Source organism: Chaetodon trifascialis, chromosome 12, assembly GCF_039877785.1.
Source record: "Chaetodon trifascialis isolate fChaTrf1 chromosome 12, fChaTrf1.hap1, whole genome shotgun sequence".
Lineage (NCBI taxonomy): Eukaryota > Metazoa > Chordata > Actinopteri > Chaetodontiformes > Chaetodontidae > Chaetodon > Chaetodon trifascialis.
This window is the reverse complement of record NC_092067.1, coordinates 2,752,928-2,778,956: the sequence shown is the minus strand read 5'-3', so window position 1 is coordinate 2,778,956 and position 26,029 is coordinate 2,752,928. Positions and strand designations below refer to the sequence as shown.

The 26,029-nt window shown below is 41.4% G+C and overlaps 1 protein-coding gene across 1 annotated transcript; it reads left to right on the top strand.

Annotated features, from left to right (window-relative positions):
* Positions 1-177: 177 nt before the first annotated feature.
* On the top strand, positions 178-25,528 carry rif1 (replication timing regulatory factor 1). Its single transcript, XM_070975749.1, has 35 exons — positions 178-372; positions 2,069-2,205; positions 2,318-2,396; positions 2,520-2,616; positions 2,733-2,863; positions 2,954-3,048; positions 5,347-5,536; positions 5,735-5,827; positions 6,344-6,482; positions 6,590-6,741; positions 7,724-7,790; positions 7,962-8,138; positions 8,539-8,649; positions 10,154-10,216; positions 10,985-11,085; positions 11,563-11,649; positions 11,750-11,823; positions 13,353-13,533; positions 14,113-14,220; positions 14,380-14,529; positions 14,936-15,035; positions 15,122-15,411; positions 15,509-15,711; positions 16,028-16,121; positions 16,211-16,342; positions 16,622-16,764; positions 16,857-16,946; positions 17,048-17,105; positions 18,779-21,937; positions 22,070-22,198; positions 22,316-22,402; positions 23,015-23,130; positions 23,261-23,411; positions 23,509-23,635; positions 24,517-25,528. The coding sequence occupies exons 2-35, from the start codon at positions 2,090-2,092 to the stop codon at positions 24,804-24,806; spliced, it is 7,380 nt and encodes a 2,459-aa protein (XP_070831850.1). The 5' UTR covers positions 178-372; positions 2,069-2,089; the 3' UTR covers positions 24,807-25,528.
* The last annotated feature ends 501 nt before the right edge of the window (positions 25,529-26,029 follow it).

The window sequence follows — 26,029 nt, the reverse complement described above, 5'->3', positions numbered from 1 at the left end:
CTTTATTGTCCTATGTAAAACACTTTGACTTTGACTTGTTATTAGTTTCATTATTATTAACAGTGATAGTACTATATGACAGTTTAGACACGGTATCCGTGTTTTCCTCAAAAGGTAAAATGGGCGGAGCCGCGTGGCGTCAGCAGGGTCAAAGGTAATTTTGTACGTCGGCGTGGTGGTTTGGCGCCAGCAGTTTCGCGGGGTAACAGCGCGAGTGAAAGCGCAACAGGACAAGGTAGCGAAAATACTGAGCATAAACAGTGGGTACAGAGTTACCGACATCTCAGGTGGAGTGCACGGACGGTGCGTTTGCTGACTTTGATGGTGTGTCTGTGACATTACTGCTTCTTGCATTTCGCCCTGAACTCCGAGGTGAGCAGTTAGTGTGGCCAGTGTCGGATGCTGTGTGTTGGGTCAAACAAGCAAGTGTAAATATCTGTTCGCTAGCTTTGTTTCTTTGCTTGTTGGTTAGTCTGAAGAAGCACCTTGTCGCGGACAGGTGAGCCCGGGGTTGAGGTTGTGTCACCGCGGTAGTAGCAGTCGTGGAGTCCACCTTGTAGGCAGGAAACCTTCCTCGCTGCAGACTCGGAACGCGTCCTGCTAGCGCTGCTAACTTGTGAAAGCTATGTAACGTTAGCAGGATGCTTGCAGTGTCTCCGCACGAGGTTCAGTGCAGTCTAACAAGATGCTTTCAATGATTTGGTCCCGGATTGGTTACATTTCTGATATGATCATGAGTCGAGTGTTTTCTGTTCACTGGTCTTATTGACAAAGATTGACTTGTTTTGATCCCTCTTGGGTGTCCGAGACGAAGCTGCTAACTGGGACTCCTGGCCTCTTAGCATTCAGCATACACAGTAATCACATCATATCAGTCTCAGAGACGGTGTTTACATCGGCCGCTAATCTTACCTGTTTATACACCTCTGTGCAGTCACAACCTTTTGTACAATCTTTAGCTACCCTGTGTTTACAGCTGGGGGTTAACGCAGCCTAGCATGTCACTCCATGCGTCTGTTTATCTGCTTATTCCGAGTCATTATGACTGATGCAAACTACTGGCTAGTTTAAGGAGATAAAATCATGCTTAACTTAATCACAAAATATAGGCTACACACATCGGTGTTTGCATTAGAACTGCAAAAGTCCATACCCAAAATCAGGGTGTGCCACAGTGCTAATCTGATACCAGTGAGTTTCTTTTCTCAAATCCACAATCATCTGTGTGTCTGAGTAAGATATTATTTCAATGTGTGCAAGGTAATGTGACTTTTCAACAGTAAGTGAACACAATCATACACCAACATCTATTCATGTTCGTGCAAGTTGCTAAACGTAGATTTAATGCAGCCCTCGCTCTCCTTTTTATGAGGTTTAGTCAAACATGTGAGGTGTCTGTGCCTTTTTCTGTCCATGCAGTTCACAAGCTCAGAATCTGAGACTTCAGTGGATCTTTGGTAATGTTAGTTAACAGCAAATGCCACTGTCAACACTTATTTATTAATATCAGCAGTACCGTGACGTATGTTAGTTCACCTCATGAAAATAAATGGAACAGCACAGGAAGCTTTTTTCATGTATACTGTGGATTAGTTCCGAGACCATTAGTTGATTAGTCAGTTGACAAAAAAAATCTGCAACTGTTTTAGCAACCAATTAATTGTCATGTTTCAAGCAATAAGGCCAGTCTGCCTGATCAGTTCACTAGTTAACATCCTGTTAAACTATGAAGCTGTCCATGACTCCACACTTTATGACCATCAGCAGCTGCATAGATGTACTACTTTTTAAGGCACATTTCTCTGCCAGTTTATTGTTGTTTTCAGTTTTTATAAGCCTGCTGTTAAAGTAACACTCACCCTGCATCTTGAAAAAGTTAAAGCTCTCTTTAAGCATTGTTCCTCTCTATACTGGCTGTGACGACATTCCCCTCAGCTTGATTCTACAGCAAGAAGCAGGACAGAGTGACCTGGTTCAGCCTCTTCCTCCTCTTTCCCCCCTTTCTTTCAACATGGCTTCTGTACTCCCTTTTCTTAACTCCCCCCTGCTTTTGTCCCTTTTTTTGAAGGCCTTGAGGAGGTGAGTAATAATGATGGCGACAGCGGGGCCTCCAAGCAGCTCCAGCTTCCTCACCCTGCTGGAGGCACTGGAGGACAGCGCTGCTGGACAGTCTGAGCAGATAGATGCCTACCTCACCATTGCAAAGTACGTTACTAGTGCTAGCCTCTGACCATCCTCTGGATATGTCAGAGGATGTGACAGAAGTTTTGCCTCAACTAGAAGATGAGTAGGAAAATCATATCTTTTTCCTTTCCAGTCGACTCAGTGGAGAAGAAGGCCGGCAGTTCCTCCCTGCAGTTGAAAAGCACTTTTCTCGTTTGGGTAAAGCCACATTGGTGAGTCTTTTGCACATCATTAATACATATAAAGCTGAAGGAGCCTCTAAATCTCCCATATTTATATGAAAGTTCTGCATATCTATAATGCCTAATTCTGTTCTTGTCTCATGTTGTGTCCAGGGTCACATGAACAGTCCAAATGCGGAGCTGAGCCAAGCTGCCTTGCAAGCTTTAGGGTTTTGTGTGTACCATTCTCGCATTGTCTCTGGAGTGCCTGGTACATTGATTTACATGTTTTATGCATCATCATCATGTCACACTTGACCTGGTGGGTTTCATTTCTGTGGGAATGTAATAGCTGCTGATTGTGATTGTGTTTTGTTTGTCATCTAGAAACCTTTGCTGCAGAAATACTCTCAGCACTCTGCTCTCTGGTGGTAAAGTCATCAGATAAGAACACATGCACCAGAGCATTGTGGGTCATCTCCAAACAGAGCTTTCCTCCAGACGTGGTTTCCAACAAAGTGAGCGAAAATGGGGCACTGGTGGTTTTTTTTAGGGTTGACAGGGGTCACGATGCTGGAGTACTGATCCTTGTTGCTTCACTCCCTCAGGTGTTGTCTATACTGAGTACGCTGGAGAGTGTGTGGAGCAGAGAGGACGTCCAGTCTGTGGTCATGGAGCATGAGGCCTTGAACGTTGTTATCAGGTAAAAGAACAATAGTTCACATTAATGCGTTATTAGATTGGAATATTTAGATTTGCAAACAAGACATGAATCAGATCATCCTTGGATGATGATTTCAAGTTTCGTGTTTGTGATCGACAAATAAACGTGCAAAATAGTACACATCCGACATACTGAACTAGTTTTCCATTGAGGTATATATATTTTTAGCAGGAATTGTGTTTCTGCAATACATAAGACAGTATTAAAGGCTCATTCTGCCGCTTTTTGACCAGGACTGTTCACATGTAATAGTAGAAAATATGTGTTTTGTTTTTTACAAAAGGCCTTTTTACTCGTATTTACTAGCATTATGGATGTAAACATGGCCTGAAGTGGATCAGAAATCAGTCATAACTTGGAGTTGATTGTTGTCTAGTGTCTGTCTTAAGATGAGAAAATGCGTCACTGAGTTTGGTAGCGATGGCAAGAGTCAGTCCTGAGGTTTTAACTGTCAGCGTGAGACTGAGAAATATTCGTCAACCTGTCACGTAGGTGTGTCATGGTATTGAATGTCTCCTTTTAAAGGCTCAAGTCTGAAGCAGTGTAGTGTCTTTAACAAGCTGGAATGCTTAGTCTGTTTCTGCATGATAGTCTGGTTGGATAGCACCATTGGATAATCTTCTGTTTCATAGAAGTATACTTATTAAACTTGAGTGGTGTTTTTTCCACAGAGGCCCACTTCTGCTTTAAAATGCTGCAGATGACCCTGTGTTGGAACAATTTCTGCTCTCCATAATATTTATTTTGGAACCAAAATGGTCCCAAATCACAGATCTCATTTTTTCTCTCTCAGCCAGATTCATTTTTTGGTATTTTCTGTTGTCTTCATTCATTGTATCATCATATATAAAAATCAGCAGGGGATTGTCCACTATGACTCGATTTAGTACGTCCGTGTCTTTAAAACTACTGTACATGTGTGTATATTGTGATGTCCATGCTAGGATTGGGCGGTAATCCGGTAATAAGGTATCCCGCGATATCTAAAAATAGCAACGGTATCAGTTTCATTACCGTCATTAAAAAAATGCTGCGCATATACTGTAGGTCTATAGGGGTCTAACATAATTGTAGCATCGTCATAACAAAAATGAAGTCCACTCCATTCAATGTATCTGGTTTAATTTTTGCTCGAGAAAAAGGTGACTGTGCAAAAGTACATGCTACAAAAAGAACCTGAGCAGTTTTACAGGTGTTTTAAAACAGGTATGTCCAGGCGCTTATATGGGCGCGTCTGGACAGAGTACCATTATCTCGTCCAAGCACACAGAGAAACTCCTCTGTTGAAAACACTTTTTCAGCCTTTTTTCTGCTTGCTATTGTTCTTATCTCTTGTAAAAGGATGAAATGCCAATAAAACCGTAAAATAACACTTCGGGCTGCTCAGCAGAGTCCTATGTGAGTGCTCAGCTCTTTCATGAGACAGAGCACTGAAACTAACTGCGTGGTTACACCGGTCAATAGCTCAGCGACCCGCCCAAATTCACCATAGAAACACCAATGACGATCCAGAAGGAAGTAACCCCAGAGATAGGTTATTGCATGAAGAGCGCTCCCTCCACTCTAGAAACCCTCTCCTTTTTATGTAAACAAACAGGACTTCGTGATTGATCTCAAACTAACGCAGAGTCATTGGAGGAGACATAAGCAACATTTTTTCGGGCTGGAATATAACTTTTGACCACAAAAAAGCAAAGGTAAAACAGACTTTACAATTTAGCGAAGTTTTTTTTTGTTAATCTTTGGCTGCAAGCCTGCCGAGTTTTCGTCGCACAGTGTGGAGGCAGACATCTTTGTGATCATCAGACTCTCTGCTTTCATGTGATACCGGGCTTTTGTGGTCTGCGTGAAGTGGTGAAATCAGCAGATGCCGTACCTTTGACGTGCGCTATTTTCGTGCTTTTGTTACATGCACATATAATTACACATATTGCACATATTTCGTGGGGTATGAATTATGTTTCGTTTGGGTGGCAGTGCTTGGTAGAGGCTTTTAACTGAGTTTCTCCCCGTCATTCTGGTATGCTCCAAGTTTGGACTGGTGCGTCTTAGCGTGAGCATTGACCGTCTGAACTGCGCACATGTCACGCTGCCCTGCAAAGTGATTTTTAATTAGTCATGGTAATACCGTATACCCCGGGAAAATGTGGAGAAAGTTTGACGGTATCAAAATTTGGATACCCCCCAACTCTAGTCCATGCTGAAAAAAAGATGTCATTTTCAAGTATATTGATTGTGATTAGAAGAGTTAGTTGTACTTTTTCCCGGTATGCATAGGATGCTGGAGCAAGTGCCAGCCCAAATGGGTGATAGAGTGGTATGGTGGGCGAAGCTAGTCATCCCACTGGTGGTCCACTCTGCCTCCAAGGTGCGTCTACGGGCCGCAGCAGCCATGGAGATGGGCATGCCTCTTCTCCTGGAAAAACAGATGGAGGTGGCTGCCATCATTGAACCGATGATGTCCTCAGTGAGTATCTCTGTGTGTCAAAGTGCATGCAGTGCTTTATGATGCTCAAAGGAATGGAAACATTCAGCCCTTGTATTTAGACAAAATCAGTTGATATTCATAATTATGTATTGATAGTTATATACAGAAAAAGACAAGACAAAAAGGAACTGAGCAGTGTAAGCAGCTCTACTGACATACCTCTCCTTGTCCTCATAGAAATTGATCCCAGAACTCCAGAAACTTTTCATGTCCAAGAATGAAACCAATGTCCTGAAGCTTTGGCCCTTATTTGTGAAACTGCTCGGGAAGGTAAAGTGTGTGCATGTGCGTGCGCTTGTTCTGTCTCTGAAGTATTTGTTGATGAATGTATGACTGAACATGCATCATATAGAAACCAGGCCTTTTCCTCCACAAATCAATAATGTCAGTAAAGAATTGTAATGTGCAGTGAGGCAGAGTAACATCACTACAAAGTCACTGTGTAGTTAAAAGTGATGCAGAGGAGCATCAGAAACATTTAATCTTATATTTAGTACTTGCTTGTATTAGAATTAGATGGAGCTATGCAGCTGTCTAACACGTATATCTAAATACATCTAAATCTAAAAAGTGTGCACCCAAAGAGGAACTTCAGTCCAGACTGCGATGTGCTCTCCAAAATATTTAGAGATAAATTTTTTTGTCAATCCACTAATCGATTAATTGTTTCAGTGCTAGTAGAGCGCATTCATATTCCTCATAACATGCAGAGCAGTTTGCTTAAGAGAACCAAGACCTTCGTTTTGGATGGATGTAAAAGTCTTTATTTGCATAATTCTGACACAGTTACTGCACAGAGGAGGTCCTTTCATCAATTCTCTGCTGCATCTGGAGGAACTTGGTTTCCGCAGCTCCTCTCCTACCATCAAGAAGATTGCTTTCATTGCCTGGAAGAGCCTCATAGATAACTTTGCCCTCAATCCAGGTGAGCCACTGCTCCCAGTTTTTTTTCTCTCAGACTAATCCTGTTTTTCAGCATAGATTTAGCTACATACAGTGACTGCCTTTTAATTTCTTACATCTCTTTTGAAGACATACTGTGCAGTGGCAAACGTATGAAGCTCCTGATGCAGCCCCTCACATCAATCCATGTCAGGACAGAGGCCCTACTGCTCACCAAGGTGGAGGTCTGGTGGTACCTGGTGGTCCAACTTGGGCCCAACCTGTCACCCAACTTTGATCAGGTGAGACATTCACCTCTTGCTCTCTCTGCTGATGTCTCATTCACCTATCCCAGCCAGTCTGCACCAGCAAAACAACACACAGTTCCCACATCATGTGGAGTATCTTTAGGACTAAAAAATATAAAGGAACTGAACCCTTCTGTAATTGAAAGAGCTGCTGCCCCCTGTCATCATGGGGATGATGGATTTCCCCTTTGTTTATGATAAATTGGTCTTCAATTGAAAAGGCCTTAAAAGGGCTCACATTTGACCTCCATGAAACCCTCAGATAGCCAGTTTATGCTAGCATGTGTGGCAAATAAGTATTCATCATGTCAACGTATTTTTCATTGAAATGATTTCCAGTGCAGTTATTCACATGGCATTGAGACCAGACATTGGTATTAACTCAATAAAGCTACACAGACAAAGAAATCGTAACATTCCAATCCATAAAACAGGTTATGTACAATGAAGTGGAATGACCAAGCTGTTGCGCAAAAAATATCTCATTTTGGATAGACGCAAAGGGCTTTTCCATGACCTTCGCAATGGTGTTGCTGTGCAACATAGCGGTGGCACTAGTTACTGATGAATTACTCAACTAAATGTTCCTTTCAGCACCATTGGGACTATTTCTGTAAGTGAAAGGAACATCTCTGAATAATCAACTGACCACACACAGGGGCTGCTGCAGGATTTCAAACCAGGCAGAGAGGAAGTTGGTCAGAGTAGTGCAAGAGCAAGATTCAAGATTCATAGACTGTCTGTGGGGAAGAATGGGCCTAAATCCCTCCTGAACACTGAGAGAGATTAGTTTCTTCATACAGAAAGGATCTTGAATAAATATTTTTCAATTGCTGTCTTCAGTACTTGCTTGCTGTGTCATTTGACTTTATTACATGCACATACACAGATAGATATGCTGCACTGGCAGTTTTTCTGACGTGTTCTGCAGGGTGAAACATTGTGGGCTGAGTGAACAGTATTTGTTTCTCTCCAGGTGTCTGTTCCTCTGCTCCAGTGTACCAGTCAAAGTGGTGCAGTTACACCAGCCTCATCCAAGACTGGTATGTTTGTACACCCACCTCCCTCCTGCCAGGGCTGTCAATCTCCTACAATAAATGATGCATTTGACCACCTAACACACAAACTAAAGTTTCATCAGAGCAAAGACATTTACAGAGCCTTTAATCCTTAGTTTTTTCTTTTGTTTAGTTTTTCTTCCCTTCCTGTTTCAGGCACTCCAGGCTTCAACAGCCCAGCTAATACGTCTCGGATGAGTCTGAACTCCAGCATCCACATCCCCTCCACCTTTGCCTCCATCCAGCTGCTGGGCCTGGAGATGTTGCTTCACTATTTTGTGGGACCAGAGGTTGTTGCCACAGCAACAAAGAACAAACTCATCCTAAATCTTGGTGAGAGTCAGAGCCACACATTACATACCTGTGCACCGCAAGACTAAAGTTTGGACAAACATTCTCTCTCATCCAGTGAGTTTTTCTTTATATTTATTGTTTTCAACATTGTAGATCAATACTGAAGAAATCAAAACTATGGATGTTGAATTGTATCAGCTACCACAATGACTGAAAATTAAGTTGGAGGGAGGAACATATTGCTTTTAATGGACTGGGCAGAAATTGATGCCTGAACACAATGTCCTACTGAGTAATGAAGTGAAAAGAATAGGAAATTCTGTCCCACCATGCAATGGTTGTGATTGGTCAAAATGTTCATGTTGGGTAGATGAATAGAAAAACTTTACTTTAATTCCAACATGTTTCTCATATGAGCAAAATTCTCTTTTCTTCACAGAGCCTTTGACCCACCCACTCCTCTCTGGTGCTTCCTCTTTCACTAAACATGCAGCTGTGCTCACCTCCAGCATCAAGGATGGATTCACCAATATTGGCAAAGATGCTCCAGGTAAATGTCAGTTTTCTAAAACTGAATTGATTGAAATTCACCATTGATTCTTCTCTGTTGTGTAATTTCCTTTGTCTGAAGGAGTCCAGGCTGCGTAGTTTCTAAACAGAAATACCCTCTACAGCTCCATTTTTATTGATAAGACCTCCAGATAAACTGCAGGAGGTCAAGCTTGCAGAAATACTCAGAGTTCACAAATATTTAAAGGGCTGTTCTTGACTGTACTGAAAAATTGTCTTTGAGTTACTTCACAACAGTAAAGAATTAGTGAAAAATGTGATTGATAAGAAGAATGGTGTTGGAAGCAAGTGGGTTGATTTTAAGTGAATGAAACTGCTTTTAACATACACTAAAATAACCTTGTTGTGGGCTTCCTGGAGTAATTTTATGATTTAGCAGACAGACAAATTAGATCCAGGAAGTCCAGTTAGAGTAACACATGAATGCATTCAAAGCCTCAGACTCCAAAACATTGCACAGCGGCTTTACAATCCTCATACAGGCTTTTACAAATGTGGTTATCATGGCAGCAATTGTTTTATGTTTTGTCACAGTTGTGGTGTGGTCTATGGTGGAAACACAGCGTTCATGTTACAAAGTAATCCACCAGGAAAGTGTTGCATGCAGTCAACTGGACAATGCAGCAGTGTTTTTTTGTTATTGTTTTTTTCCTTTTTTATTTCATTTGCATTTTTTCACACAGGGCTCAGGTTGGTCTCAATGGGACTGTATGCCTAAAGTATATGAGGAAGTTTTTTTTTTTAAGGATAAAGGTTTAAGGCAGGGCTGCACGGTGGCGCAGCAGGTAGCGCGTGTGCCTCACAGCAAGAAGGTTGCCGGTTCGATCCCCGGGTCGGGCCTTTCTGTGTGAAGTTTGCATGTTCTTCCCGTGCATGCGTGGGTTCTCTCCGGGTACTCCGGCTTCCTCCCACAGACCAAAAACATGCTCATTAGGTTAATTGGTGACTCTAAATTGTCCGTAGGTGTGAGTGTGAATGTTTGTTTGTCCTTTCATGTGGCCCTGCAATCGGCTGGCGACCGGTTCAGGGTGTACCCCGCCTCTCGCCCATTGTAGCTGGGATAGGCTCCAGCCCCCCGCAACCCCGAAAGGGATAGGTGGTATAGATAATGGATGGATGGATGGTTTAAGGCAAACTAAGTGTCTTTGTGACAAGGCTGCGGAGGGCTGACAGGAAAGATCATGGCTCATAGCTACTTGTTTTTACATCCAAACCAATTGTGTTCATAGTCTGACAGCAGCTGAAATGTTCAGGTACAAGTGTGTTCATTTCCATTAAAGACCTTTTCATGTCACTGATAGTATGCACGCCTGGGTTAAGAAATGAGATTACTGATTGCTGATCAGCTGCAGCTGCATGTAAAAAGTGTTTTGCAGTGGTGTCTGTAGGGCACGTTCTCTGATTTCCTGCCCTAAACAGCTCTATCCCAAAACGTGCTGTTTTGAGTGCATGTAGTTACTGTTCCACTTGTTCTACTCCTGCAGATTCTCTTTTGGCTGTCATATGGACGAGTCTTGTCCGCTTCGTCAACTTAACTATGGAGTCTGGTAAGTACTTGGATGTTGAGTCATCTTGTTTAGCAATTGGCAAAAATCTGAGCACTCCAAAAGAAATGCAAATTAACATTATGCTCTTCCATCTTCTATCAAATGCAAACAATTTTATTTATTCTGCCAGTCCACTCATTAAACACACAGTACTATGTTGCATCTTTATAAATGGCTTATTAGAACTCCAAAGATAGCTGTAGAGTCAGACTCATCATTGAACTTTGCAATACATTTTTGAAAATGTTTGTCATTAGCAGGATGCTGCTATTTACTAATTATCAGCTATGAAATGAAGGGACAAATAAAATTGGTCCTAATGAATGATATTGCCACTGCTTTATGTTACCTTCTTAATAGATAACATTTCATCTGTTATTGTGGCTGCTGCTCAGCAGGGTGGGATTTTAAAGTTGTATTTCCCACCTTGTAGCTCCACATAGAGCACTGTGAATGGGTCTGGGTTCTGTCATTTGGGCGAGGGACTGTGAAACCTCATCCTTGCCTCCTCTCCGACTCACTCTCACTGTCATCAGTTTAAGTCTGAATGTTCAGAACCTCATGGTCTGGACTGCTGTGAAGAGAAAAAAAGCACTGAGGGGTCTGTCCCCAATGATGATGCGTCTGTTGAGTTTGACACATTTCCTACTCTAAAGCAAAACCTACAGAGATTTTTTTCAAAAGTTTCCTCTTTTTTGTTCTTCAAGAATTTGTTTCCAATGTTGGCATTTTCTTTTTGAGATGACTCTCACCCCTGACTGTCAGTAGGCAGTAAGAAGGATCGTCAGGGCTGTGAAGTTCTGACACTGATGCTTCAGGCTCTGCAGAGCATCGTCACCTCAGAGGCTGTGCCTGCAGACAAAGTCCTGGTAAGACCCATCCAAAACCCTCAAGTGTCATGTGCTTTGCCTCATCGTTCATGTACTTTACTTACTGTAGATACACACAGAATAAATCTATTTATTCTTTTTTATATCTCACCTCATTTTAAGTTTCATATTTTGTCACATTTCATTGTGCCTTTGGAAAACCCAAAGTAGAAAAAAGTAATAGTTGGCAAATACAGGAAAACTCATATACACTCAACATATCAGGCATTTTTAACACAATATCAAACATCTTATTGTCTTTGTTAAAGTTGCAGCTTTTGCAAAACTTGCGTCTCAGAAGTCATTTTCTTTGTCCCCTAAACACCAAAAATATTCCTAGAACAAAATGTCTGTTATGTTCCTGTTTCAGTGACTCTTTGAATTTTAATGTTCTGTTTCAGTTTTTAGAAGTTGTGGGTAAAATGGCTAAAACCCAAATATCTCTTCTTGATTTGACTGTAAAATCTTTTCCCTCAGATTCTGTTTGAGGCCACAGTCAAAGGTCTTCCTCAGAGAGTTCTTGGCTCTGCCTCCTATCAAGTGGGCAAGATGGATGTGCTAAATGTGAGTGCTTCTTGGTCCACTGTTTTGCACATACTCATATTCAGTATTTGAGGAAATGCTCATTAACAGGATTGGTTAAACTTTGTGTTTCATTCGTCAGGGAACACCGGCTCTGTTCCTCATTCTTCTCCTCTACAACAGCAGCATGCTCTCAGCCTACATAGAGGATGAGAGGTTGGTCTGTTTGTTACCTCTGCCAAGGACCTTATCTTTTCTGTCACGTTTGTTTTTTCTTTATCTGCAAGATTATTGTAAAACTACCAGCCTAATTTCCATGAAACTTGTAGGAAGGGTGTAGCATTTTTCCCTTTCATAAACATTGTATGATAGGGCATTTGGACTTGGCTGAATAAATGACATACATCTTTAAATCCAGTTGATGATGATAATAAATTTCAATGGCAAGAAAATATAGCCAATTGTAGAAATATGATGACCCCATATCACAGTCCACATTCAAGGGTACCAGTAATTGTCTGGGACAACCGACACACAGTTTCTCAAACTTCATAGAGAAAGTCTTTATGGAGCACTCAGGGACAGAGGTTTAAAGGGAGAACTGGTAGATCTGTAACAACACTTTTTCCTCAAAGAGAGCTGTGGCTATGGAAACCTACATACAGACATATACAATTAATTATACTCTAACACCCAAAGGTGAATTGTCTGCAATAAACTTGCCCACCATGCCCTCGGTGCCTGCTACTCGAGGAAAAAAGGGGCCTGTCTGTGTGGAGTTTGCATGTTCTCCCCGTATTCACCTGGGGTATCCTCCATAATAAAACCCGCCACTAAAAACATGCAAGAAGATCACCACCTGACCAATGGTGACAAAGAGCAACTGGTCCCCGGGTGTCGCCATCAATAATATTGACTGTGAAGTCTGTGCTTGCAGATTTGCATATAATTGAAGAGTAATTTAAAAAGATTCATGTTTACCTTTTAGTTTTAGTCTGAAGAGTACACACAGAGGAGTAAACATGAAGCCCCATGGGCTGACAGCTAACGCATTCATGATGCAGTTGTGCTTAACGATTGACCTGCAGGATCACTGCTATGGACCTGCAGGTGAAAAGCACAAACTTTGGTTGAGTGACTGGCAGGAAGTCGTATGACTGTACTGATTTTAGATATGCAAGTTTACATATTTTAGTTTCAACTTACCATGGTTACAAGAAAAGTCCTTTTGAAAGGGCTGCTAATGTGGTATTTACATTTTCCCAATTAAGTTATCAGTTTTCACTTGTGACTAAGACTGAAGCCTGGTTGCCTCTTAATCTAGTGTAGTTATCATAGCTTCCATTGCTTAAGTGTTCAAGCACTTTTAAATGTCATGACTATTGCTTCTGAGAATAATTGAGTGATGCTTAAATATACCGGTTGATGTGGAGTAGTAGCACATTTAACCTGGGTAGAGTGTTGTCATGATGATAGTTTAATGCCCCCTGGTAGCGTAGATGTAGATGAATCCACCAATACATGTGTTTTTTTTCTGATTTTAAAAGAAAAAGTTTTTATTCGTTCAAGACTAATTTATTAAATACTGCCCCATCCCAAAAAATGACAAACTTCATACACCTTTAAATTATATAAAATATTTCCCATGTTTTTTGTTCATTGGAGGTATTTGGATTTATGGATGTGGTTCATACTCTGTGTATTTCTTAATATATACAATGTTGTTTGTTGCCTTTTGTCTGCAGGTTTTTTCAGTGCCTTCAAACGCTGGTGGAGTGCGGTTTGTCGGGCCCCACTTCCCCTCTGGCGTTTGGGGAGGCGGTGCTGGGGGCCATCGGACGCAGTGCTGGATCTCTGCAGAGCAAGGAGCAGCTGTGGAGGATGTGGAGTGTGATGGTCAGCCCGCTCACTGACACCATCATACAGGTAGGCAGAGAAGCAGTGGCATCACTCATGACAGTGACAGTGATTACCACTGTTGTTATTTAGAGAAAAAAATTCTGTCAGCACCTCTGCTGAGGACAGAAGAGGACAAGATGTGATTAAAATGAAGTGGGGTCAGGATAATTGCTGAATATCTGTAGTTTATTTTGGATTTTAGGCTTACTCATGCTGATCATCAAGTTAAGTGTCCCGGCTAAGTCATTTTGTAGCTGTAGCACAACTGATAACTGAATTCTGAAAAGAAGTTCGTGGTGGCAAGGACTGCCTTACATAAGGAATGTGGAATTCCAGTTTGGAAGAAATACAGGGAAATACTCTCAAGTCACTTAAGTATTTTTTCAGCACAAACATTTACACAAAATATAAACTAATCTGTAACTAGACGATATACCTAACCTGATGGAAAGGAGAAATAATATTACACTTAGAATAAAATTCTGATCACAGAGCATGAGGCTGTGATCACAGAAGTGATCACAGGTACTTACAGCAGAGGAATGTTGTTAGTGAGCACTAAATAAATCTCACACGAGTAACCTTTTCTCTTACTTCTTTTTACAGTCTAATGAAGTCAACCAAGGTGATGCTCTGGAGCACAACTTTAGTGCCATGCACTCTGCCTTGTTGTTCCCCATAACACATCTGCTTCATGGCACACCACTACAGCAGGTCTGTTTATCTTAAGATTTTATTTTACCTATATGACCATCATATTTTGAATCAGTGTTTGCCCTTAAAGACAATGAAGCAGCCCCACTGGACCAAAATCCTGGCTTCCCTTTGACGAAAGGGAATGGCTTAATTGTGATCGTTTTTAATTTTCTTCAGGCGGCCCAGAAATCGATGCTGTCCACATGGTCCAAGCTGTACAGAGTGTTTGCCCGCTGCTCTGCGCTGGTTGTCACAGCTGAGGAGAATGTCTGCTGCGAGGAGCTCTGTGCCAAGATGACAGCTACAATAGACAAAGATGCCCTAATGGTAAGTTGAGTAGAGCAAAACTGCCTTCACAGTGAAGCAGCAACAACAATGATATTTAAACATCTAAACAAAGATTTATTTTCCTATACTGGTGAAATAGTACTAAAGCCAACAGTTCTTTGGAAAAGATATTGAAGGAAATAGAATTATTTTTTATCCTGTGGTTTGTAATTTTTTGTATTTTATCAGTACTTGCTTTTTAATTTGAGGAAATTCATCCTCATTGAGGACTTTTCAAAATAATAATGTTTGAAAATTATGATGGTTGCTACTGTGTCATCATTAGAAAAAATGTTCCAACGATTAAATCTACATCTGCAGGCACTTAAGTGTTTAACATGCACAAAGAAACAATTGTTTTAAAAACAACCCTGGCGTGACATGTCACTGCCTTCTAATCTTCCAGGTTCTGTCAACATTGAATGCCTTTGCCAGTATCCTCCAAGTCATGGTGGAGTGTGTGGACTTCTCCCCTTACACTCCTCAGTTTCAGCAAAAGCTGAAGTGTAAGAGATCTTCGGTTCACCTTATTCCAGTCTTCATACTAAGATTAAATGGAGAATTCATTTTTTTCCACTCTTGTTTCTTCCAGCGCCTCATACTCCAGTAAACTGGATGAGAAAGAGAAATAAGTTGCTAGGGAATCTATCCACCTTCCAGTCCCTGCTGGTACAATGTCTAGAGCTCTATCTGGAGGGCCCCGAGGCTTCAGCTGAGGCCACAGGATTGGCCCTGGTCTCCATCCTGTCTGCTCTCTTCAGCAACCTTGCTCTCGCTGACACTGTCAAGGAATCCTTGACTTCTCTGATTCAACCTCTCACCCTCTTCTACAAACAAGCAGCCAGTGAGCCTCCCAGATTCACCTCGCAGCTTCTGGGGAAGGTGGGTTAAATGTGTAAAGTGTTTTTAAGTATTTTACTTTTTTGTAGAATTTTAAAGCAATAACTGTCTGCTTTTTTCCCCCTTCTGCCTCCTGTAGTTGGAGAAGCTTCTCAGTGACATTCTCGGCTGCCTGCAGACCCGCTCAGCTTTGGCTTACAATGCAGAACTCCTGGCTCTGCTTTGTCCTCTGCTTTGTGTGTTGTTTCCTCACAAGAACAAGCAGCTCCGTATGTCAGTCACCCAGTTCTGGAACTCCACCTTTGCCAACTCAGTCAGCCTTACTTACCCTGATGAGATCAGGTGAGAATCTTCAGGTCATATATAATGCTATGTTCACATTTTGGGCAAGTGGAAAAGGCCAAATGTGTATTCATTTTGATGAGATGATGCACATGGTACAAGGAAGCATAGAATTTCACTGAAGTCAGATGTCAGTTTTTTCTGCATGTAGGGCTTTATGGCTCTCTGTAAATTCATAATGGTAACATTTCACTACAATGCGAATACAACTCTATAAAAGTTTTTATTTTATGACAAACCAAACAATACAGGGAATTAGATCCGTTTAGGTGGCCTTAAAGTGATTTTATCAATCTTTTGCATTTTCTTTGTGCAGGCCAATTCTGAGTCAAGTGAAGCAGAAGACCCCAATCATTCTTCCTGGTTTTGAGGCTGTCTGTGTTCCTGATGAGCTTAGTGGGCAGTATTCAGTGAGTTGTATCAAACTCTCCAGTGTTCAGCTGTATTCACCGTTCTCTCTGTCATTGTCATTTGTGGCTCATCTTGTTTTTATGTTCAGAGTGAAAGTTCCCAGTTGGAGACCAAGCTTAGTGGGATGCCGGTTTCATCTGTGGGGAAGAGAGACTCACTGCTGGGAAAGACTGCTGAGCTGAAAGACAAGAGCTCCATGAAGACCTCTAAGCCAGTTTCTGTAAGCTTAGTGCAGTACCAGTACCTCATATCGCTCTCTCTCTCTCTCTCTTTCTCTCTCTCTCTCTCTCTCTCTCTCTCTCTCTCTCTCTCTCTCTCTCTCTCAGGACAGCTATTATATTATATTATATTATATTATATTATATTATATTATATTATATTATATTATATTATATTATATTATAGATTTCTCCTCAGACTTGTTTGGGTTTTTCTTTGTTTTTAATTGCTCACCATCCCACCATTGCATATCTGGTTTCCATTGTTGTCCCTTCATCAGACAAAACTGGACTTTGGCTCTCCAAAGCCTCCTCAGAGAGAAGTTTTGGAGGAAGAGGCCTCCATCGGCTTTGTCTTCATTCCTCCTGAGACAAAGGAACGAGTTCTGACGGAGCACCAGAAGGAGGTGAAAAGGACTAAAAGGTCAGATTTCTCCTTTTGTCTGTTTGCAAAATGCATTTTGTACACATCCATGTTGTCAGTCTTATGTAGAGCTATTGTTTTCTTTGGCACAGGGTTGACATCCCTGCCATGTACAACAATCTCGATGCTTCTCTCGATACAACAATTTTCTCCCAGTACACACAGAGCCAAGAAGATTCTTTGTAAGTTCTGATTGTCTGCTACCAGAATCAAAATAAATCCTCTCTTTCTCTCCCAAAAAAACAAAAAACGTCATCATATAATAAACCTTTTTTTTCTACAGGGACAAACAACTGACAACTGAACAAGCTGACAGTGTTATCAAAGAGGCTTCTTGCAAGGTAATAAAATCCATATCTCCATCACAGGCATAAAAAGTAGGGAATAATTAATCATGCCCAAAAAGATTCCGCTGGGAGCTTGTATGTCCTGTTTTCATTCTGCCAAAGTGAGTATGAATAAAACAAAAACTCCTTGTATGTTGTTACTAACAACACTATGCAGACACCTCAAAAAGAGTTTCAGTGCTAAATTAACAGTAAGATTTCCAAGTTAAAAAGTTTTACTACAGAAATAGTTAGGAGCACTAATTCAAGGCAGGATTGTGCTGGCTCTTCAGAATCAGACATTTGTCAGTATTGCACAACCTGATGACCTTAGCAGAGGTCTGTACATTCCAAAGGACTTTTTCAGGACATGCTGGGAAAATTAGTATCAGACATGGAATTATTCACAATTTAATAATAATCAACATCCAGAAAAGTTACTGTACAGTGGCAAAATACTTATACTCTCCAACCATGCCCTGCAGCTCTTCTGTAGGATCCTGAGCTGTTCAAGGCCTGATATGTAATCTCTGCTCCAGTGTTGCTTTGCAGCTGGACATGCCCAGAATATGTGCTTCGCCATGACCCATCCAGGAAACATCCTGGTCAGATAGGTTTTATGAAGTTTGCCTACAATTTAAATGGATTCCAATGCAAGACAATAAAGCATCAGCACATTAGCTTGATAGTGTGCTCTTTCACACAGATTCGAAATGAAGTTATACTGGGTTCTGATAGTCCCTGTCTGTCTTTAGAAAAAGACTAAAGACCAAGCTCTTTGCTGAACACCTTCTTTCTTAAAGAAAAAACAAAACAAAACAAAACACTCTGCTCACTCTGTGCAGTACTTCATAGCACTGCCTCGTAGCACCTATGTCCAGAATTGGACCAGAAAGTTGCATCAGGGCACTTACTGTTGTTGTTCTCTCCTGTCTAGAACCTTGCTTGTGATGTATGAAAATCTCATATGTACATTGCTTTGGATAAAAGCGTCTGCCAAATGACAAATTGTAATTGTATGCTGTAACTTTTCATGGAGCTGCAGGTTTTTGCATAATTAATATGATGACCTCTGCTTAGGGGTTGACAAAGTCTTGACCTTTGGGACTTAAATGGTAGCTACTGCTGTAACTCTAAACTGTCACAAAGTGAAACCAGACTGCACATGGTTAAAGGAAAAGAAGAAAACACATCTACTTCATTATAAGAAGATAACCGACTGCAGTAGTGGCACTAGTGTATTTATGTATAATAAGACCATATCCATGGTATATTGCCTTATTATTTCTCACCCTACAAGGCTTCACTCTTTCATACCAGTTTCCATTGCTGAGAATATTCTTTTTTTTTTTTTTTTTCTTCAATGATTTTGGAAGCACTGAAACATCTTCATCCATAAATGCCTGTGTGGATTTGAAATAATTTGAGCCATTTAAGACTAGTTCTTGTTTTAAAAGAAAATAGAAATCATCTCTTTGTCACTATAACTGAAAATGTATAAAGAAGCATTCACTAATGCTTTGCAATGAGATTTCTCCATTTTCTTGTAAAGTGTAATTTTACAGGGCACTGAACTTGCATTTTCTACATAATTCACCCTTGGACAGCATCTTTTGTTTGCCTTTATCGAACATCTTTCTATTTATCTTTGCAGATAGATTTAGTTACTTGCATTTGGTTTCCTCCAGGTTCCTCAGGAAGATGTGGAAAAAGAGGAAGAGACTGAAGTTCTAACAAAAGAGACTGAAGACAATGCCAGCCCACAAGCACTAGAGAACATGACAGGAAACCATGAGCAGGAAGAGATGGTCCCTGAATCAGCAGATGTTTCTATGGAGGATGATGCCAAGAGTGATGATGAGGCAGAAGTCTTGGACGTGCAGTCTAAAGGCACAAGTCCTAACACATCTTGCACTTCAGATTTGGTCTCAGGGACTCCCCAGAAACCCAACAGTCGCCGTCAGTCCTTTATCACTCTGGAGAAGTATGCTGAGGGAAAGCCTGCCAGCCCCAGCAGTGTGTCTACATTCACAGGTCCCCTCATAAAGACCTCCAACAGCCAAGACCAGTCTAACACACCTTCCCAGACATCCATTTGTCCAATCTATCAGGATTCCCAGTCCTCTCAGTCAGGAAAACTTAACTTGCAGTCTCCTGTGAACAGTGCCCCTGAGTCCCCTTTGAGACCAAAGGACTCAGGGACAAAATGCAGGCCAGTAAGGCTGACTAAAAGAATGCCAAGTGACACAACAGAGGATGAAGATGTTATCCCTGACTCCCAGTCTGAAGTGGAGGAAAAGCAGAGTAAAAAAATGGCTTCCACATTAGAGGAACTGAAACCATCATGCCAAGAAGGTGAATCAGAACAGAGCCTGGATGATTCTCAGTCCTCTCTGACCCAGACCTCTCCAGGTGAACCCAGACGTTCTGGACGCAGCAGAGTCAGACCTCTGCGTCCTGGAGAAGACCCTGAGCCACGGGAAGACAAATACATGATGCACAAAAGGAGACGTTCTCAAGAGGAACCTAAAAGTGATTCTCCGAAATCAGACTCAATGCAAAGCAGACCTACTAGGAGAAGTAAGCAGGCTGCTGAAGAGGACAGTGGCAGTGACAGATTGCGAACGAGGGCTCAGAGGGACAAGAGTGAGTCAAGCCAAACCAACACTAAGGGTAGACCACACAAGAAGGTCAGACAAACATGCAGCATTTCAGAGGTGTCCCTTGATAAACCTGAACACAGAAGGAGAAGCACCAGAGAGCTTGAGTCCAGCCAAACTGACTTGCTGTCAGGCACACAATCTGATTCTGAAAGCCAGTCACAGGGTAGGCACAGTCGGCGGAGCAGATCATCACTGGAGACCAAGGAGGAAAGTAGAATGAAGAAAAGGGTTTTGCTTGACAAAGAAGAGTCCAGCCAAACTCCCAAACATGAGCTTAAGCTTGTAGAACAGGCAGAAAAGGAGGGTGATAAGCCAGAGAACGGTTCTCAAATGATCACTCCTTCCTCTCAAATTGATGGCACATCCCAAGAGTTTGAGCTTGCAGAACATATTGAAAAGGATAATGATGAGCCAAAGAATGATTCTCAAATGGTCACTTGTTCTCCTCAAACTGGTGGCCAGTCTCAAGAGTTTGAGCATATAGAAAATACCAAAAAAGAAAAAGATTCTCTGATTGTTGTTTCTTTAACTAATGTAGAGTCCCAAGATAGAACAACCATAACAAACAAGTTGATGAATGACTCAGAGGTCAAAGATAAACACAAGACAGGAGAAAGTACAGATGATGACTTTATTCAAGAGGACTCTCAAATTATTACACCCTCGTCTTCTGATAGTCAGTCTCTGCGTAGATCCAGAAGAAGCAAAGCATCTTCTGAGGCAGCAGAGTCTGAAAATAAAGGTGAAAATAAGGGTTCATTACAAAGGCAGAGTAGGTCCAATGCCCAGGCAGCTGTCAGTCATGCAGAGGCCACAATTGGAGGTAGGAAAAGGAGGAGCAAGGTCCAAGAGGAGCAGTTGAAGTCAACCCCAGAGAGTTCTCAGTCACTAAATATTGCAGGATCAACAGAGTCCTCCCAAGGCAGGGGCAGGTACTCAAGACGAAGATCTTCTCAAGCATTAGTAGCCAATATAGAGTTTTCAGAGTCTGAATCCTCGGAGGTCAAAGAAATTTCTCCAATGCCAAAAAAGAGAGGGAGGAAACCTCGGTCATCTCTTCAAAGTCCTCTCACCCTCGAATCTAAAGAAAACAAAATGAATAATGATGTGGTGAAGAATGATTTAGATTCTTCTCAAAAGGCACATACACAAAGCATAGAAGGTGAAAATGCAACAGATTTAGAGAACTCACAGAAAACCCAAGATTTGCAGGGTTCTGAATCACTCCAGGTGACGCCAAACATTGAGGAGCAAAGTAACAAGGAATCACCAATGGAAATAGAGGCTGATGTAGAGAAAACTGACACAGAAAACACAAAGAAGAGTGAAGTGCTCAGGGTGTCACCCTGCAAGGAGGAGCAAACACAAGAGGAGTCTAAAACAAATGTTGGTAATACATCTTTACAAAGAAGTGACACTGGGGAGTTGCAATCTGCTGAAATGCTTGAAACCGTGGAGATCAGCACTGAACAGACTCATGAGAAGTTGCCCTATGACTCGTCTGTGTTATCTGCTGTGGACACGCCTTCATCTCCTGATGAGACAACGGAGAAACTGCAGGTCTCAGAGTCTTCAGAGGAGAAAGCTGAAGAAGTGTCTGAGCCTGGTGAAACTGTTAAAGAAAAGCAAAGCAATGATTCAGATTCAAACCTCGAAGAGCATCCAGTTATTCCAGTGGAGGACCTGGCTGAACACAGTCACAGTATCTCTTTTGAACAAAACCAGATGGAGTGTCCAAATGTCATAAATGGTTTTTCAAAGGAGGAGGAAAGCTCTGCCTCCACTGAAGAAGACACATCACCAAACCAGCACACAGAGACCAGTGCCAGAGATGACATCACACCTCTGCAAGAGAACAGTAAAGAAGGCAAAATCCAGATCATGGAGTGTTGGGATGAAAAGGAAACTCATACCACCAATTCTGAGAAAAATTTGGAAGCTGATCTGCCTGATGCTGGTAATGCTTCAGTGTTATCAGAATCGACAAGCAAAGATGTTGTGTTCCAAGGTTCTCCAGCAAAGCAGAAGGACCTGGAGTCTGTAATGGGGCCAGATGTTGGCCAAAGCCCCAGCAGTGGCAGGACCAGAGGAAACTGGTCTCCTTCAGCCTCCCCATCAACCAGTATTCTTAAGAAGAGCCAGAAGAGGCCACTAGAGGATGACACCCCCTCACCTCTTGTCAAAGTAAGTGACCAAGCACTTGTAAAATCTACTTGGCCAAAATGCAAAATAAACAGGATCCACTACCAAAACTGGAACTTATATTTGTTTGTAACGCAGGTGAAAGTAACTTCAGTTTCTCCGTTAACTTTGCAGTCCAGGCGTGTATCTTTTGCTGATCCAATCCAGCAGCAGGAAACAGCAGACGACATCGATCGTCGCAGCCCTGCTATCAGAACCAGCTCCCCCAGAAGATCCAAAATTAGCAGCATCTCACAGCCAAAGGTATCAGTGAGGCCAGCATTGTTCTTAATTGCCATATTTCTGATTAACATGATCCGAAGTGCTTATTCAACTGGTCTGCTTTGATCTAACATGGCATCCTTCTGCCACTTATTCTAGTATGTCACCACTCCTACAAAGGGCTTGGTGATCCTGAGTCCCAGAAATCTACACAGTCCAGGTTACAAGAGCTCCAAGAAATGCCTGGTATGCACACAAATGAGAAGTGGACATTCATTATCACTGTATTTTTTCTTGGCATGGTGCAAGAGGAATCAAACAAGCTGACAGGCAAAGTCCTGGCTAACATTTTAGCAAAGAATACACAAGAATGATGGACTGAAATGGTTATGGAAATTACTTGAAGAGTAACTGATTCAGCATTTCACTCCTATAACACTGACAGACTCACAATGTACAGTTAAAAAAAAAAACCATAACCCAGTGCAGCACAACCAGACTCCCTAATGCTTAGACTAGTGCAGCTCCCTCTGGACCCATGAAAGGCTTCTACAGCCTCTCACATTTATACAAGAACCCACCAAGACTGACTTTGATGTGTAAAATTGCAGCACTTTCCTGTTTAATGTGCTGTAAACTCATAATTGTGAGTGGGTGGCTAAAATCCTTCAGAGCTACAGAGTTGGATGATAATTTTCTGTAGGTACATCATTGCGAGGAACACTGTTCACTATACACGTTGCCATTTGATTCTGTTTTAATATAAACATGTTGATTAATTGTAACCCAAACTGAAATCATTAAAAGCTGCACTACAGGCTATTAGGCCTAATTGTAGATGCAACACTTTTTTCCCAGATTTCTGAAATGAACCAGGAGCCACGGCCTGTCTCCAGAGACTGTATCTACCCTGCCCTGGTTGGCTGCTCCGCACCTGTAGAAGCTGTGCTGCCTCAAATATCATCCAACATGTGGTGAGTACAGCACAGTGTTCATGAAAAGAACAAATGTCATGTAGTTGGTCATTTTAGTCTCTAAATGAAAACATTTTGGATTGTCTAACTAGGTGCTTCTAGTTTTTACTACTGCTGATTCTCCTCGTAGGTCTCGTGGTTTCGGGCAGCTTGTTCGAGCAAGAAACATCAAAACAGTCGGTGACCTCAGTGCTCTTACTCCCAGTGAAATCAAGACTCTGCCAATTCGCTCCCCAAAAATCTCCAATGTCAAAAAGGCACTTAAAATCTATGAACAACAGGTATGCACGGCAAAGAGCATGGAATAAATAACATCGATTTCACACAAATATATGAAAGCGAATGTCTTTATGTTACATCTGAACAATTCTCTTCTAGCGTAAAGGACGAGGTGGCGATGAGTTGAAGAGTTTTGATGAAACGGAGATGATGACCTCTGAACTGGAGGAGACCAGTGCTCATCAAAACCAGGATGAGGAGGATAAGACCTCCGGCGAGACACTCGGTGTGTAAAATCTCGGTGTAATAAAGCAGGGTTTTTTTGTTGTTTTTTTCTCTGCTTGCAAAAGTGATTAAAAATTCCACCATATTCAGTGCTGCTGGGTTTGCATGCTGTGACTCAAATTGTAAATCAATATAAAAAATAAATGTGAAACTTTAAGAGAGAAGTGCCCGTTGAATTGCTAGAAAGGCAAATCAGATTCAGTGCAGCGACGTCTGCACAAATATGACCTTCATTTAAGAGTTGTCAGGAGAAAATGTTTCCTGTGTCCTTACTTCAACATTCAGCCTCAGACATTTCCAAAAGAACCTCCAAAGATGCCTGCTGCATTTTAAAAAGTTAAAATAGAACTTTTTGGCCAGAATGGACAAAGGTATGTTTGGAGAAAAAAGTGCAGAATTTGATGAAAGGAACACTTGTCCAACTGTACAGCATAAGGCTTATCACTTAATCTCAGCTGGTTGCATTTTCCCCTTGTGTTTCTGGAAAGACCAAACAAATTAAATATAATGTGCTGATTAGTGAGTTTGAGGTGCTTGTAGGTAGATTTTGTCATCTTTGAACAGAAACAAGCTAGCTGTTTGCTCTTGTTTCAGTTTTATTTATATCGTGCCAACTCACAACAGAAGTAGTCTCAGGACTTTTTCCATATAGAGCAGGTCAGAACCAGACTCAGTCTACAGAGATCCATTAATTCCCCCATGAGGAAGCAGTGGGTGACTTGGTTTCCAGTCACTGTCTCCTTGCTTCGTATTTGCTGCATAGATATAAAAGTGGTATTGATGCTGTTATCCAACTCCATGAGTAAATGTATTTCTCAAAATAACTTTTCCTTTTAAATATCATCTTGTCATCATCAATGTCATCTTTCTGTCTGTCTGCAGCAACAGAGCTGGTGGACGAGTCTGGTCCTGCAGATGGGAAACTGGAGCAAAACGATTCTGGGAGTCAGCCCGCTGATACACTGACTGTAGAGCAGAAACCTGAAGGACAGCTGCACCCTGAAGGGCTGCTGTCACAGGTGGAGGCCCTGACCTGCAGGATGACGCCATTAGAACTCAGCTACTCCTCACCACAGCAGCTCATTCAGATGCACGATCAGTTAGGAGGCATGATGAGACGTGTGGCAGTAGAGCTGCAGACGCGCCTCTGCCAGACAGATGGCAAACCCTGAAGAGACTTCTGCCTGTCCTGGATAAGACCACTGCTCAAAGACCGATCCATTTGAGTAGAATTTGAGAGAAAGAATACTTCAGTTTTTTTACCCACCCAGGCTTTGTATAGATAGAAGTATGAAATGAACAGATTTTACCAAGGAGGATTTTATGGTTGTAATGCCTTGGTCTTGTCTCACATTTGATTGCATAAAGGTTTTTTTTTTTTTTCCCCCATGATTCCTAGCAGCACTTTTTTTTTCATTTCTATCTTGAGCTGTTGCTTAGTTTATGCAGTTTTAAGAAACACTCAAAGGGAAGCACAGTCACATTAAACTGTGGTATGGAACAATTTTTAATAGTTGTAGTGTTGACATGGACGGTTTCCTCCATCTGTAGGCTTTTTAATAAAGGACTGATGTAAGACCACAAATGTATGTGGAAGAAAAATAACATTTTTCTCAACACGCTGTTGACACCTTTCATTTTTGTACATATTCTTTCACATCACTTATTTCATACATGTGCCTGTTTTTAGACTGTTTACAATGAACTCATCAGTCCTTTTGTATATTTTGTCAGATTTCCTGGTTTGGTTTCCTGGTAAACTTTTTGTTGTTTCATTTTAACATCTTATCACATTTTTAAAGTCATGAAGCATATTCTAGATGATAGTCTGAACTTCAGTCTTTATTTGTGGTTTTAAATATTTCAATAAAAGATGGAATTGACCAATGCACATAAACATATCTATTGATTTTTAACTTTTAACACATCTCTTTTACAGCATACAGCATGGTATTGTGGGTCACCCTTGAACAACAACCCCCCCCACCTATGTATTCTGATGGTAATTAACAAAACAATAATAGTTAACAAATGGTAATACCAATAATGACAGTATATTACTAGTCTACATCCATGTGCGTAGATGTATGATACATATAAAAGAAAAACAAACAACAACATAAAAATACATTGGAAAGAAAAGAAGGAAGAAAAAAGGGGGAGGAGAAAAGGTATGGTCTCACTTTGTAAAAGCTACAGCTTAATTTGATGGGATATCAGGTCTTGATTCCAAAGATTTGAGGAATGAATCCCATATCTTATAGAAGATATGACTTTCTTTTAATTGTGTATGTAAGCCTTTCCACAGCTATGCAGGAGGAGAGTTCGGCCAACCATAAATTCAATGATGCACAATGAACACTTTTCCAACGTCTAGCAATAAGACACTTCGTAT

Bases quoted from the DNA above. Each gene is read 5' to 3' on its own strand.
- rif1 (XM_070975749.1), top strand. From the start codon at position 2,090: ATGATGGCGACAGCGGGGCCTCCAAGCAGCTCCAGCTTCCTCACCCTG. The intron at 8,139-8,538 runs GTGAGAGTCAGA...TTTTCTTCACAG, and splicing joins CAAACTCATCCTAAATCTTG to AGCCTTTGACCCACCCACTC. The intron at 11,650-11,749 runs GTGAGTGCTTCT...TTCATTCGTCAG, and splicing joins GCAAGATGGATGTGCTAAAT to GGAACACCGGCTCTGTTCCT.